General features: G+C 40.5%; 2 protein-coding genes and 1 long non-coding RNA gene across 5 annotated transcripts in view; 2 read left to right on the forward strand and 1 right to left on the reverse strand.

Moving 5' to 3' along the window:
• CMSS1 (cms1 ribosomal small subunit homolog) overlaps positions 1 to 4,999 on the forward strand; it is a 360,423-nt gene extending 355,424 nt beyond the window's left edge. For all 3 annotated transcript variants that reach the window (XM_008975390.4, XM_008975393.6, XM_034957014.2), the window contains 2 exons: positions 2,722 to 2,810; positions 4,701 to 4,999. In XM_008975390.4, coding sequence (XP_008973638.1) covers positions 2,722 to 2,810; positions 4,701 to 4,784 — 173 coding nt within the window. In that variant the 3' untranslated portion in view covers positions 4,785 to 4,999. The remainder of the gene's footprint in view (positions 1 to 2,721; positions 2,811 to 4,700) is intronic.
• The window catches only part of LOC117979719 (uncharacterized), a 124,791-nt gene that overhangs the window by 40,486 nt on the left and 70,909 nt on the right, over positions 1 to 13,396 (reverse strand). The window lies entirely within an intron of this gene.
• The window catches only part of LOC100980324 (cell cycle control protein 50C-like), a 28,893-nt gene continuing 24,840 nt past the window's right edge, over positions 9,344 to 13,396 (forward strand). Inside the window, 1 exon segment of the mRNA XM_003821910.4 lies at positions 9,344 to 12,264. Within this exon segment, the coding sequence (XP_003821958.1) occupies positions 12,073 to 12,264 (192 nt within the window). The 5' untranslated portion in view covers positions 9,344 to 12,072.

Here is a 13,396-nt window from a genome sequence, read left to right on the forward strand (position 1 = left end):
AGATAGTTATGCTGGCCTGAATCTGCAGAGCAGGGTCTTTAACTGATCTTTGAAGTGTGGGGAGGATTGAAATAGGCCGGGAGGGTCAGAGGAAGCATTCATGAATGGGCGAACAGCCCAGTGAGATTCTCAGAAAGCAGGCACATGCACATGGTATATCACAAGGAATTGATGAGGAGGTAAAACAATGTTGCAGTTAAGAGCCCCTGTGATGGACTCAGACCTCCAGATTCAAATCCCACGTCTAGCAACTTAGCAGCTCTGTGACCTTGGCAAGTTACTTAACCCTTCTCAGCCTGTTTCTTTGTGCGAACAACAGGGATAGTAATAGTAGCTACTTAGAGGTTTGTTATAAAAACAAAATGCCAATAAAGAGCTCAGCACAGTAAGTGTCACACCCTAAACACTTAACAAATATTAGTTATTTATTAAAGAGACCAACTTTCTTGCTTGGAAACTTCGTGGGCTCTAGTAGCAGCTGATGTAACTGGAAAGAAATTTGAGGAAAGTCCTTGAACAGTAAGCTGAGGAGTTTGGATTTTTGTCTTGTGGACATCCTATGGCATTTGAAAGTTAAGGAACAGATGAGAGGCACCAAGGCCTTCTATGAGACACAGATTTGGGAGTAATTGGCTGGGTATCAGAAGCTAAGGATGGACTCTCAGGTTGGTTCCTGCCTCCCTAACAGCTTTTAGCTAAAGATTCACCACCAGCCCCTCCTGGAATCCAGATTTTTTTGTGTGTCACCAGACTTCCCCAGCCCCCACCCCATGCAACAGGATTACTCTTCTCTGTATTTAAAAGAAAGAGAGGAAGAGAAAAAGCAAAGCTATCCAGACTATTGAAATCAGATCTCTACAGAGTTGTGAGACCTCAATATGAAGGCTTATTTCATATGGAAAAATCATTTAAAGGGCGATTTTTAAAAAAATATTAATGAAAATAATTTTTACATCTGATTCTAATTGGATGAATGGTTTCATATTCATTAACCACAGGTATTTGCCTACATACAAAGTGTTTAAAGAGAATAGTCCCAGCACCCTAAAAGTGAAAAATCTAACAGAGTGACACCAATAGCATATATGTAGCTGCTTATGACTTAATAAGATGTTTATATGTTTGATATATAAGGAGAGTTTTCAGACATTGAAAGATATCCCATGACATTGGGATGTATACAATTACAGGCAATTGTGTTGTTTTAATTTAGTAATGAAGGGGATTTTCTGACTATAGGAGCCTTTGAAAATGCAAAAATGTACAGAGAAGAAAACAAGTCACTTTAGAAGCAATCTCTTGTTAATAATGAATGTATTTCCTTTCAGTCTTTTTTCTATACATTTGTATGTTTATTTTTATACAACAGAGATTGATTATACTGCATCTCATAACTTTATAACCTACCTTTTTCACTTGCTATATCTCATGAGGACTTACCTTCCTTGTCATGAAGCACGTTTAATTTTTCATTTGTATAGCTACACTATTTACAATATTCTATTGTAAATTTATTTTTTTGCAATTCTATTATGGTAGACTTTGGGTTGTTTCTAAATTGTTGCTATTATAAATAATGTGGCAATGATCATTTTTGCAAGTAGCTATGTTTATGTTTCTGATGCTTCACTGGGATATGTCATAGAAGGAAATTTATTTTATCAAATAAAAGCATTTTGGCTGGGCACCGTGGCTCACGCCTATAATCCCGGCACTTTGGGATGCTGAGATGGGCAGATCACTTGAGGTCAGGAATTCGAGATCAAATAAAAGCATTTTGAAGCTGTTATAATATTATGCTCAGTTTCATTCCAGAGAGGCTGTACCTATTTGCTTTCCTGAGAGCAGTTATATTAAGGGAAGACTGATGATTAACTCATTGTCTTTTCCAGTTCACTATTTTTATTTTAATTTTGCAGAGAGTTTTTAATAACAGGCATTTGAATTATAAAAAGCATGAACAAGTATTAGGGGCAAAGAGGAAAATATTTAAATACTACAGGGAAAAGCTGAGGGGAAGTGCCACAGGAGAGGAAGGCTGCAGGTACTGTTAACACAAGAGACGTGGAACAGCTTGGAGCAGAGGCAAGAACTGACTCTATGCCCAACTGTGAGACATCTGAGGACTACACAATCCCTGAGGTCCCCTTCAGCCCTCACAGTCCATAATTGTCTTCTAGACAGACAGGAAAGCAGAGAATGGAGTCATTAAGTGATTTACCAACCTCATCGAAGGATAGCTGAGTAGAGCCTATTCATCTCAACTTCCTTTTCTGCCTAAAAGGAACCACCCAACCCTGTCCTCATCTTTCTCCCCACTCACCTCCTGAGAGCCCTGCAGACTCCATGGACTCAACTCCTTTGAAAGGCAACTACCCCAAACTGCGGGATTTAACTTAGCAAATCCCTGTCAGGAATGAGACTATAGCCTCTGGGGCTTCATGAAATGGATGCCTGGCCAGCGTGTGAGCATTTGAGGAGCTTAGCAAGAGCAGTTTCTCTGCTTTCCTCAGGAGGAGTGATGAGATGATAAGAAGAGCAAGTCTCAGAGTGCTGCATTTGTTTTCCATCAGGGAAGGGCAGCACTTAATGTGCGGAGATTAGTTACTGGGGGAGAGGACAACATATGAGACAAAAAGTAACCCGGAGAATAAAAAATCATTTTAATAAGCTTATGTCATGAGGTCTTTACTACAGCAACTCTCTCCCTGTCTCTTTCAGGTGGCCTTAATTTGAACCCCTTAAAATTTCTGGTTTTTGACTGGAACTGGAGAGATCAGAAGTTGAGGAGAATGATGGACATTCCCGAGGTACCACGTAACCAGCAGTTGCCTTTAATCATTTTTTCTCTATTTGAACTTGGTTCAAACACAGTAATAAAGTCTTTGACATGAGGAGCCAGCACATGTTAGATTTTGAAATGATTTCTATCTTTTTTAACTCTGAGCTAACTATAATTATAGAGGCCACCTCGTCCCCTTACACATAATTGTATCCTTTCCATGTGTTTCATGGGAATCAGCTCTGTTGCTCCTTAAATGACCAATGGCCTCTCCTCACTAGGGACCATTTTGAGAAACAAGAAGATCTGAAGGACCTGCACTTCTCCTGTGCCTTTCTTTGTAGACACACTCGTCTTTATCTTTCATTCTTATATGTGCACTTTTGGCTCGGGTTAGGGGAGCAGGGGTACAAACTTGCCTCTGCCAGCATCTCCACATGGATTCCCAAGAACCCACTTACTTAATTTAGAAAGATATTTTGGTTCATGGGGTGGGGAAATTTTTTGATGTCTCAGTTGATCAGAATTGAATGACCGAATGCGTTTATGGGCACAGTATTAGCTCATTATATATTTTTAAAAACAATCCATTATCATCATAATGTGAAAAAATTACTTTGCCACCTACCACGCTATTATGCGGCTAATTTTTCAATCTAGCCTGATGCTTCACAGTAGCTGTTAGGAAAAAAAATGATTACCAGTCACTAACCAAGAACAAATCATGGCAGTAACTATCAAAGAGGCTTGGAAATACTCTTCCAAACATGCTGAATGAATTAATTTATCACATAAAGCTGTATCTCCAGATTGACCAAACCTGATTATAATTGATCAGTGAGTTATTTCAGACATCAGTTCAGGTTAAAAAACAATTTGCTCAGTTACACACACGCACATGCACACACACATACACAGTTGTGCATTTTGTCCCCTGACTTGACTGGTTTCTTAAAACTGGTTTAACAAATTTGATATCAGGCATGAGGCCATAGTTGATTATTTCAGTTATAATATTAAATCTGACTAATCTACTAAGTTTCTAATTCTAATAATGAGAAATGTCCAAAAACATCTTGTCACCCATAGTTATTTTTATTCTGTTGCTGTCATTCTCAGCAGTTATCCTAAGGCAATAAAATCCTATACTGAACTATTGTATATAATCTTGTTTACAGAAAGCACACTGTGGAGTCCTTGAAACACCTTTGTATAGCATTTTATTTTGAATGGCTGCAAACAAAAGGGCACTTTAATGAAACTAATGTTTTATATAGTACCTCCTCCTTCATTTATATAAATATTTTAATTCTGCCAGGCATGGCAGTGCACACCTGTAATCCTAGTGCTTTGGGAGGCCAAGGTGGGAGGATTACTTGAAGCCAGGAGTTCGAGACCAGCCTGGGCAACAAAGCAAGACCCTGTCTCTACAAAACAATAATAATAATAGGCCAGGCACAGTGACTCACACCAGTAATCCCAGCACTTTGAGAGGCCAAGGCAGGTGGATCACTTGAGGCCAAGAGTTCAAGACCAGACTGGCCAACATGGCAAAACCCTGTCTCTACTAAAAATACAAAAATTAGCCAGGTATCATGGCACACACCTCTAATCCTAGCTGCTCAGAAGGCTGAAGCATGAGAATCACTTGAACCTGGGAAGCAGAGATAGCAGTTAGCCGAGATCACGCCACTGCACTCCAGCATGGGCAACAGAATGGGACTCTGTCTCAAAATAATAATTATAATAATTTTAAAAATTTCAACTCTGAATCAAATGTGTGTTAGGACTTTTGCCTTCTCTGATTCTGGCCATAACAGCTGGGTAAATATCAGGGAGTCCTGATGGTTGAATTTATTCACCAAGACCATTTTGGCTTGATCTTAATCTTTTTTTTCCCCTCTTTTCTCTCATTTAGATAAGAAAGGAGGTATTCGAACTTCTGGAAATGGGAGTGCTCAGTCTGTGCAAGTCAGAATCCTTGAAACTGGGCCTTTTCTAAGTCTGTGTCCTAATGAAGATTCCAGTTTTCACAGTAGAAGTTGCATCTTATTTAATGACTCTGATACATTGCAAGCACTCAGTAAATATCAGCAAATAGTTTATGTTAATTGTGTCAACAGATGGATCACTGGAATGTGGGGATTCTGAAACAGAAATGAAACTGTCCTTTTGACAACTCTCTTATATAATAAAGTATCACCGGCTTGTGTATGATCCTTGTTGAGCGGACCGTGTTTTTCTGTCACCAACTGGCTTCTGATGTAACTGTGCAGGAGAAAGAGCAGCTGGGTGACCTTAGGCAAGCCTAAGGTCTTGCCTCTCTGAGCCCCATCTTATCAACTCAAAGTGGGAATGTCTCACAGCATTGTTGAGGATTCCAGGAGATAGTACATGGGGAGCAGATTTGTAAACTCTGAGGCATGGTCCCAGCAAAAAGGGTGGCAGGTATATTAATCCATTCTCACATTGCTATAAAGAACTACCCGAGACTGGGTAGATTATAAAGAAAAGAGGTTTAATTGACTCACAGTTTCACAGGCTGTACAGGAGGCATGGCTGAGAGGCCTCAGGAAACTTGGCAGAAGGTGAAGGGGAAGCAAGCACATCTTCACATGGCGACAAGAGAGCAAGAGAGTGAAGGGAGAAATGCTACACACTTTTAAACGACTAGATCTTGTGAGAACTCACTCCCTATCATGAGAACAGCAGAACAGCAAGGGGAAAATGTGTCCCTATGATCCAGTCACCTTCCACCAGGTCCCTCCCCCAACATTGGGAATTATAATTCAACATAAAATTCGGGTGGAGACACAGAGCCAAACCACGTCAATTCCACCCCGGCCTCTTCCAAATTTCATGTTCTTCTCACATTTCAAAACACAATCATGCCTTCTCAACAGTCCCCCAAAGTCTTAACTCATTCCAGCATTAACTGAAAAGTCTAACTCCAAAGTCTGATCTGAGACAAGGCAACTTCCTTCCACCTATGAGCCTGTAAAATAAAAAACAAGTTAGTTACTTCCAAGATACAATGGAGGTACAGGCATTGGGTAAATGCTCCCATTCCAAGTGGGAGAAACTGGCCCAAACAAAGGAGCTAAAGGCCTCATGCAAGTTTGAAACCCAGCAGGGCACTCTTTGAATCTTAAAGCTCCAAAATAATCTTTGACTCCATGTCTCACATCCAGGCCACTCTGATGCAAGGAGTGGGCTCCCAAGGCCTTAGGCAGCTCTGCCCCTCTGGCTCTGCAGGGTACAGTCCCCATGGTTGCTTTCACAGGCTGGTGTTGAGTGCCTACAGCATATCCAGGTACACAGTGTAAGCTGTCAGTGGATCTACCATTCTGGGGTCTGGAGGATGATGGCCCTCTTCTCACAGCTCCACTAGGCAGTGCCCCAGTGGGGACTCTGTGTAGGGTCTCCAACCCCACATTTCCTCTCTGCACTGCCCTAGTAGAGGCTCTCCATGAGGGCTTCACCCCTGTAGCAGACTTCTGCCTGGACATCCAGGCATTTCCATACATCCTCTGAAATTGAGGCAGAGGCTCCCAAACCTCAACTCTTGCCTTCTGCACACCCATAAGCCCAACAGCACGTGGAAGCTGCCAAGGCTTGGGGCTTGCACCCTCTGAAGCAATGGTTCAGCTGTACCTTGGCCCCTTTTAGTCACAGCTGGAGCTGGGGCAGCTGGGAATTAGGCTGCCATGTCCTAAGGCTGCACAGAGCAGCTGGGCCCAGGGCCTAGCCCACGAAACCATTTTTTCCTCCTAGGCCTCTGGGCCTGTTTGGTGGGGCTGGGGAGGGCTGCCACAAAGGTCTCTGAAGTGCCCTGGAGGCATTTTATCCATTGTTTTGGCTATTAACATTTGGCTCCTCTTGTGCAAACTTCTGCAGTGAGCTTGAATTTCTCCCCAGAAAATGGCTTTTCTTTTCTACCACATGGTCAGGCTGCAAATTTTCAAGCTTTTATGCTCTGCTTTGCTTTTAAATATAAGTTATCTCTGCTTATGCAAATGAGCATAGGCTTTTAGAAGCAACCAGGCCACCTCTTGAACACTTTGCTGCTTAGAAATTTCTGCCGGATACCCTAAGTCATCTCTCCCAAGTTCAAAGTTACACAGATCCCTAAAGCAGGGGCACAATGCCACCAGTCTCTGCTAAAGCATAGCAAGAGTGACCTTTGCTCCAGTTCCTGATAAGTTCCTCATCTCCATTTGAGACCACCTCAGCCTGGACTTCATTGTCCATATCACTATCAGCATTTTGGTCAAAACCGTTCAACAAGTCTCTAGGAGGTTCCAAACATCCCTCATATTCCTGTCTTCTTCTGATCCTTCCAAACTGTTGCAACTTCTGCCCGTTACCCAGTTTCAAAGTTGCTTCCACATTTTTTAGGTATCTTTATAGAAATGTCCCACTTCTCTGGTACCAATTTTTTGTATTCTTCCATTTTTACACTGCTATGAAGAACTACCTGAGACTGGGTAGTTTATAATGAAAAGAGGTTTAATTGACTTCCAGTTCCACAGGCTGTACAGGAGGATGGCTGGGGAGGCCTCAGGAAATTTACAATCATGGCAGAAGATGAAAGGGATGCAACCACATCTTGTGGCAACAAGAGAGCAAGAGAGTGAAGGGGGGAGTGCTATACACTTTTAAACAACCAGATCTCTTGAGAACTCACTATCATGAGAACAGCAAGGGGGAAATCTGCCCCCATGATCTAATCACCTCCCACCAGATCCCTCCCCCAACACTGGGAATTACAATTCGACATGAAATTTGGGTGGGGACACAGCCAAACCACATCAGCAGGGTAGTGGTAGAAAGAGCATCAAGTGAATTTGGCCCTTTGTAAACATATAAAAAGACAACAATATAATTACAGCTGTCTTACTCATTAACTTTTTTTTAAAAACTTTCTATTTTGAAACTTCAGGCTTAATAGAAAAGTTTAAAAAATAGAGAATTCCCATATCCCCTTCCCTGAGCTTTCCCTGTGTTAAATTCTTGTATAACCATAATAGAGTTATCAAAACTAAGAAGTCATCACTGGTACTGTATAATTAACTAAACTACAGAGTTTATTTGGATTTCTCCAATTTTTCCACTAATGTCCTTGTTCTATTCCAGGATTCACTGCAGGATCCCACATTGCACTTACTTAGTTGTTGTATCTTTTTGGTTTCTTCAGACCAGTGACAGTTCCTCAGTATTTCCCTGTCTTTCATGACCTTCACACTTTTGAAGAGTATCCATCGTGTATTTTGTAGAATGTCCTTCAATTTGGATTTGTCTGTAATGTTCTCATGATTTGATTAAAGTTATGCATTTTTTGACCAGAATACCACAGAAGTGAGTATGTCCTTCTGGATTTATTATATCAGGGGTACATAATGTTAATATGTCTTATTACCAGTGATGTCAACCTTGATCACCTGGCTAAGGTGGTATCTGCCAGTTTTTTCTATAAAGTTATTATTTTCCCTTTGTAATTAATATCTATTTTAGGGGCAGTACTTTGAGGCTATACAAATATCTGTTTTTCCTCAAACTTTTGCCTGCTAATTCTAGCAAATATTGGTAGTTCTTGCCTGCGACAGCCATTACTGTAATGGTTTTTCTATTTTTCTCATTCCTTCAACATGTGTTACATTTATTACAGAATTCCTCTTTAAGAAAGAATTATGTCCTTTCCCCCATTTACTTGTTTGTTCAATTATTTATTTACATCAGTATGGACTCATTGAGACTTATTTTATTCTATGAGTTATAAGGTAATAGTATTGTTTTTTATTTTTTTGCTCAAATTCACTTTTCTTACTCATTTAAATAATGTTGATTGGTTACCCACTCTGTGCCAAGCACTGTGTTTACAACTTTCATTTATATATAAGCTGTCATGTTTAATCACTGAAATAGTCCCAAAAGAAAAAGTAAGTCACATTGCATAGACAATGAAACTAAATCTGAGAAGGGACATACACTAGTTTAAGTAGCAGAACCAGAAGTCAGACCCAGGTCTCCCATATCCACTTCAAGACACCCAACTTATCTGGAGACTCAAGCATATACAGCAAACAAGAGATAGGAAAGCAAACAGATGCCATTACTGATATATAAAATTCTACATTCCAATTTTGTGAAATTGTAAATGAGCCTAACAGGCTAGCAAGTCAAAATCCAGGAAATCACACAGGCCTGCACACCAGCACCTTGTTGTTCATGCACCTTGCACCTCTGTGGCCTGAAAGCCACACACAGGAACTCAGAGGAAAGAGGAGTAGGTTCCATTCTCCAGGATTCCCACTAGAGTCCAGTAAGTTAAAAGAAAAAAAACCACCACAGAATGAACATTAAGCTATCGCTAAACTTAACCCTATCATTTTCATCCCTTTAACCCTAAGAGGTGAGATATTCTTGGCCAATGGTAAGAAAGAAAATGGACCACATACCTTCTCAATAGAGGCATTTAACTTCCTGTCAAGTGACATGTCTTAGATTAATGTGGAAAAAAACCCATCAAGTATGATTGTATCAGAGGAGAGACTTGCAAATTAAGACACTGTGGTCTGTGCTGTCAGAATTCAGACCAATCTGCCAAGCTGCTATTAATTCGCCAAAATATGAGACTATCATGAATATTACATGTGTATATTCATATAATGTATATTTAATATATATTTTTATATTTAGCATATATATTTTCATCCCAGCAGTTAATAGGAAAGACAACGAAATATAAGGCAACCCCAAATATACAAATGTCTGCTAATGCCTGAGAAGGTTATCTACAGTGGTTAAGGAAAAATGAAGACAAGTTAGAAATCACTTTAAAATTTTTCTTTTTTTCCTTTTTTTTTTTAAAGATGGGATATTGCTCTGTCTCCCAGGCTGAAGTGCAGTGGTGCCATCATAGCTCACTGCAGCCTCAAACTCCTGGGCTCAAGTGATCCTCCCACCTCAGTCTCCCAAAGTGCTGGGATTACAGGCATGAGCCACTGCACCTAGACTTTGAAATTTCTAGTGATACCACAGTACAACAGCTGTTAACAAATTGTTGTATTGGTATCAATCTAGAACAGTGATTCTCAAACATGGGTAATAGAGGCCGGGGATGCAACTAAACATTTTACAATCTTACAGGACAGCCTTCACAACAAAGAAATATCTAGCCCAAGATGTCAGTAGTGCTGAGAAAAAGAACCCTGTTCTGGAAATATTGAAAGGCAATGCATATGAGGTATATTTGCACATTGAAAGTAGATTTATTTAGAAGAGAGGAATAGATGAATATAAAAGTACCTGGAGAATGTATATCTAGCTGTCTCTCAAGAATATTGTCCCAGAAATATTTGTACTTACTACCTGTGATGGCTAATTTTAATGTGGCAACTTAGCTAGGCCGTAGGATACCCAGATAGTTGGTTAAACATTATTCTGGGTGTTCTGTGATGGTATATTTGCATGAGATTAACATTTAAATGGGTAGACCTGAGCAAAGAGGATTGCCCTTCATAATGTGAGAGGTTCTTGTCCTGTCAGTTGAAGGCCTCAATAGAACAAAAGACTGACTCTCCCCAACCCCCCAAGAGAATTCTGCCTGACTGCCTCCTAACTGAAACATTGGCTCTTCCTGATTCTGTGGCAGCCTGTTGGCCTTCAGACTTGAATTGGGACATCAGCTTTGCAGATTATGGGGCTTTTGTGAGCCAATTCCTTATAATATATATATATATATGGTCATATAATCTCCTGTTGGTTCTGTTTCTCTGGTGAACCCTGAGTAATACACTATCTGTGAAGCTCCTTTTAGTCTGGGATTTGAGTTAGTTGGTTTTGTTGTTTTATAAACAGTCTAAGAAATACTATTCTCATTGGTTTTTTGCTGTAATTACCCTCTTGCTAGGCATTATCTATGTAATATAATGCCATCCAATCCAATGTTGGAATAAGTATTTGAATCACAAACATACCCCAATGTTGTGTAGGTCAACCCTGTTCTTATAATCTAATCTCATAGCCTTTTACTGCCTTTTAAACCCAAGCTCTTGACCATGTTTTATTTAGTAAAACAAATGGTAAATGTTAACTAGAAGTGTTCACTGCCATCTCCTCACACAAGGCTGTCTGATACCAACAACCGTACTAGTTGCCACCTCCAAATTAGATTCAAATGTCATGCTGAAAATTTCCCGTTGGTATTTTGCTTTTTATACAGTTTGTAAATGGAAAGCTTTAACTCTGAATTGGAAACTTCCTAGTGTAAGCATTTGCAACAATTTTGTATTCTTTCAAACTAGGTACATTTGCCAAAGTCATTACTTTCTTTGATACAAAAATAGTCCAGGATGGCTTCTCTGACTAATGTAAATTAAAAGGGAAGATTAGAAATTCACATGCTCCCTAATTTTAAAAATTCTAATTCTAAATCCTAAATGCCAGTTTTAAAAGAAGTAATTATTAATTATTAATGGCCTAAGGAAACTAATGTTAGTGGATTTCTAACAAGGGAAAAAACCCAAAACCAGACCTAATACTGTACTTCAATATTGAACATCTCATTGATTATCTTCCTCTTCCTTTCTCTTGTCTCATTTGGGGTACTCCAAAGCATGCACTTAAGACAGCTTAGGAGGAGATGTTTTTAATCCACATTTTCTACTAGAGCCTTTTTTATGGATGAAAAAGAAATTGGAAGCTGCTGAGATGACATCTGTGTTCTACAATTTCCTGTTGGCTGCTCTCTTCCTCATTATCACAAATAGCAAAGTTAGCTATGATCTGAGAGTATTTTTCCAATTTAGTTTATATTCATGTTAAGCGACAGCCACATTTGGAGAAAAGCTGACAGCCCTTTTATTTTTTTGTATTAATCTCCAAGGATTTAGGCAAGTTCCTAAAGATAAATCCATTTCCCCCTCTCAGGAAGGGCTTGCCTTGAATTACTCACCAAATCCCAGAAATAGCCCATCGTGATTGCTTCCTAGTGTCACCAGATGTTGGTTTCTGCAGACCTTACTGGGGACTATCCATCCTAGGCATGACATTTAACACAAGAACCTTTTTGATCCTAAGTCAGTTATACTCAGTAATGGCTGGTTGGAGACAGCTGAGCTCCTGCTAAATACCAGCTCTGGTTAAGGAATAATCCGGGAAGCAGAAAGACTTTGCAACTTCAAAGGAAGGGTTCACATAATTCATTTCACATTACCATTATGTGGTATTACTATGAGTAAAAATGTTCTAAATGTCCCAAAAGTATCTGAGTCACCTGCAGGACCGAAATGGAGGAGAGACCACAGCACTGCCTGTCCAGATTACTAGACAACTCTGCCCTGAAGCAGCAGGAGTTACCCATCCACCGGCTATATTTCACGGCCAGGAGAGTCCTCTTTGTCTTTTTCGCAACAGGAATATTCTGCCTTTGTATGGGCATCATCCTTATATTGTCTGCAAGGAGCACTCAGGAAATAGAGGTTTGTCCCATCTTACAATTTGAATGCAGTTTCTGAGAATGTTCAGCTTTGGCACCATACATGAGAATGGTTAGTTTGAGAACACAGGCCCTCAAGAGGGTATGGATAAGACGGGAACATCCCTGTTTCTGCTGGCAAGCACAGATGGTGACAGAGCCTGTGTAGAGTGGCTTTGTTCATCTCTGCTCCCTCTTGAGGGCAGTTACTCTCATGCCAGTGAGCTCAGGCATATTTGTGTACAAGGGATTGACAAAGTTAGAAGCTTTTTTGTTTGTTTTTTTTTTTTTTTCCGAGATGGAGTCTTGCTCTGTCACCCAGGCTGCAGTGCAGTGGTGCGACCTTGGCTCACTGCAACCACCGCCTCCTGGGTTCAAGCAATTCTACTGCCTCAGCCTCCCTAGCAGCTGGGATTACAGACGCCTGCCACTACACCCGGCTAATTTTTTTGTATTTTTAATAGAGATGGGGTTTCATCATGTTTGCCAGGCTGGTCTTGAACTCCTGACCTCATGATCTGCCCGCCTTGGCCTCCCAAAGTGCTGGGATTACAGGCGTGAGCCACCATGCCTGGCTGAAGCTTTCTTTTTTTTTTTTTTTTTTTTTTTTTTTAATGCTGGCAGAGAAGAAAGCAAGTGACCAATAGGGGAAGAAAGAGAGTCAAGGCCACATGACTGCCAGAGACCCATGAGTCATATTGATAAAAAGAGTAAAGTGTCCAAGATACAGATCTTCAATATTGCCCCACATTCAAGCATTGTGTCTTTCCCTTTGCAAATGAACTCCCTCTGAGATCCAGGAAAGACAAGAGCCCAAGTCTTTCTGGCATCTTAAGGATATTTAGCAAAGCTAAGTTCTACTCAGAGTGAGAAAAGCTGATGCTAAGGGCAGACCTCTCAGGCACAAGCCTTTTGCCAACTTAATAAGCTGTTGGAGGATGAGAATCCCCGAAGCTGGTCTAGAGAGGGAAGACAAGAGCTAGTCTAAGGCTTGATTGGCCACGCCCATATTCAGTCTAATTATTAAGTATATGTTTCATCCATATCAACTCCAGGCAGATTTCTGGACATCCCAGACCGCATGAGCTCCACTCTGAAAGAATTAACCATGGAAAGCTGATCTATTCCCTCTCCCG

Source organism: Pan paniscus, chromosome 2 (genome assembly GCF_029289425.2).
Source record: "Pan paniscus chromosome 2, NHGRI_mPanPan1-v2.0_pri, whole genome shotgun sequence".
Lineage (NCBI taxonomy): Eukaryota > Metazoa > Chordata > Mammalia > Primates > Hominidae > Pan > Pan paniscus.